Source organism: Pteropus alecto, unplaced genomic scaffold (genome assembly GCF_000325575.1).
Source record: "Pteropus alecto unplaced genomic scaffold, ASM32557v1 scaffold41, whole genome shotgun sequence".
Lineage (NCBI taxonomy): Eukaryota > Metazoa > Chordata > Mammalia > Chiroptera > Pteropodidae > Pteropus > Pteropus alecto.
The window spans coordinates 1,223,687-1,225,007 of NW_006430464.1; the positions used below are offsets into that span (position 1 = coordinate 1,223,687).

At 54.7% G+C, this 1,321-nt stretch overlaps 1 protein-coding gene across 4 annotated transcripts in view; it reads left to right on the top strand.

The window, feature by feature from the left end:
* Positions 1-1,321, top strand: part of VRK3 (vaccinia related kinase 3) — a 20,914-nt gene that overhangs the window by 12,775 nt on the left and 6,818 nt on the right. For all 4 annotated transcript variants that reach the window (XM_015592326.2, XM_015592329.2, XM_015592322.2 and 1 more), the window contains exons 6-7: positions 259-317; positions 1,252-1,318. In XM_015592326.2, coding sequence (XP_015447812.1) covers positions 259-317; positions 1,252-1,318 — 126 coding nt within the window. The remainder of the gene's footprint in view (positions 1-258; positions 318-1,251; positions 1,319-1,321) is intronic.

Here is a 1,321-nt window from a genome sequence, read left to right on the forward strand (position 1 = left end):
GTTGGCCGACGCCAGCCACGGGCTGCCTTGGGGGCAGGACAGCAGATTTGGCCTCTTTGTTAATAACCCATTTTGCATTAACAGAAGGTGGGGGCGGGTGGTTTGGGGGGGAAGGAACCTGTTTGAAAACAGGGAGGAGCAGGTCTTGAAAGCCCAGCATTTACTTGACCCTGAACAGAAACCAGTGCTCATTTCTGGCAAGTTCGATGATGCTCACTTTGCCTATAGGTAACAGCTTCTCATTTTGTCTATCCACAGCTGAGCCCATCTCCGCCTGCGTGTCAAGTTCCCAGAAACAGAGATTCTCACTTAAACTAGTGAGTGGTGGCGGGGCGAGGGGGGCTGGGGGGGCACTGGGGCTTTGACCAATGCCCCATCGATTGCCAAGCCCCACTGTGGCCTGCGCCCACGAAGCAGCAGGCCTTGGGTGCAGCATATCTCCCTCTGGGATGCGGGCTATCGGGGCTCTTCAAAAGCCGCCCTCAGTCCCACCCCAAGTCCTGCCTTCAATGCTTTCCGGCCGTGTGATCCGGGCATGCGCCCTCCCCTCTCAGGCCTGGCTTCCCGCATCTGTGAGACGGAGCGAGTCTGGACCCACTCACCCACCACCCGCCTGCCTTGTAGCATGTGTTTATTGAGCGTCTACTATAATACATCACTGCACTGGGTGTCGGGGTCCAACAGAGAACCAATCAGATGGGGTCCCTGTGCTGAGGAGTCTGTGAACTCACGCCTGACCTTAGAATACAGGAAACGTGCACTTGAGGGGGGCCCAAGGGAAAAATAAATTGAGAAAGTGAGAGCAACCAGCCGAGCATGTCGCATCCTTCACTGAGCAGAGGAAGGGGCGGGCCTGCCCCAGCCCATTAAGGCAACAAACAACCTGGAAGTTGCCCACATCTCTTCTGCTCACAGCCCATTGGCCGGAACTCATCATGCGGTCAGTCATTCCTCACTGCAAGGGAGAGTGAGAAATGTAGTCTCTAGCTGAAGGCCACATGTCTAAGGAAAACTTACGGATCCTATCATAAAAGAAAGAAAAGGAACCTGGGCAGTAGGGGGCAACTTGAGGTCTCTGATACGTATTCTGGTGCAGCACCCTAGGGAATTTGATTCTGATATGCAGGATCCGATGGAGAACCTGGGTTTTGCTGGTATTACCCTGGGGTAACACATGGCCAGTGATCACCTGGGAGCCCTCGTCTAAGAGATTCCAGTATGACAGACTTCTCCCCCTCTGTCCCCAACTAGGACGCCAAGGATGGGCGCTTGTTCAACGAGCAGAACTTCTTCCAGCGGGCTGCCAAGCCTTTGCAAGGTA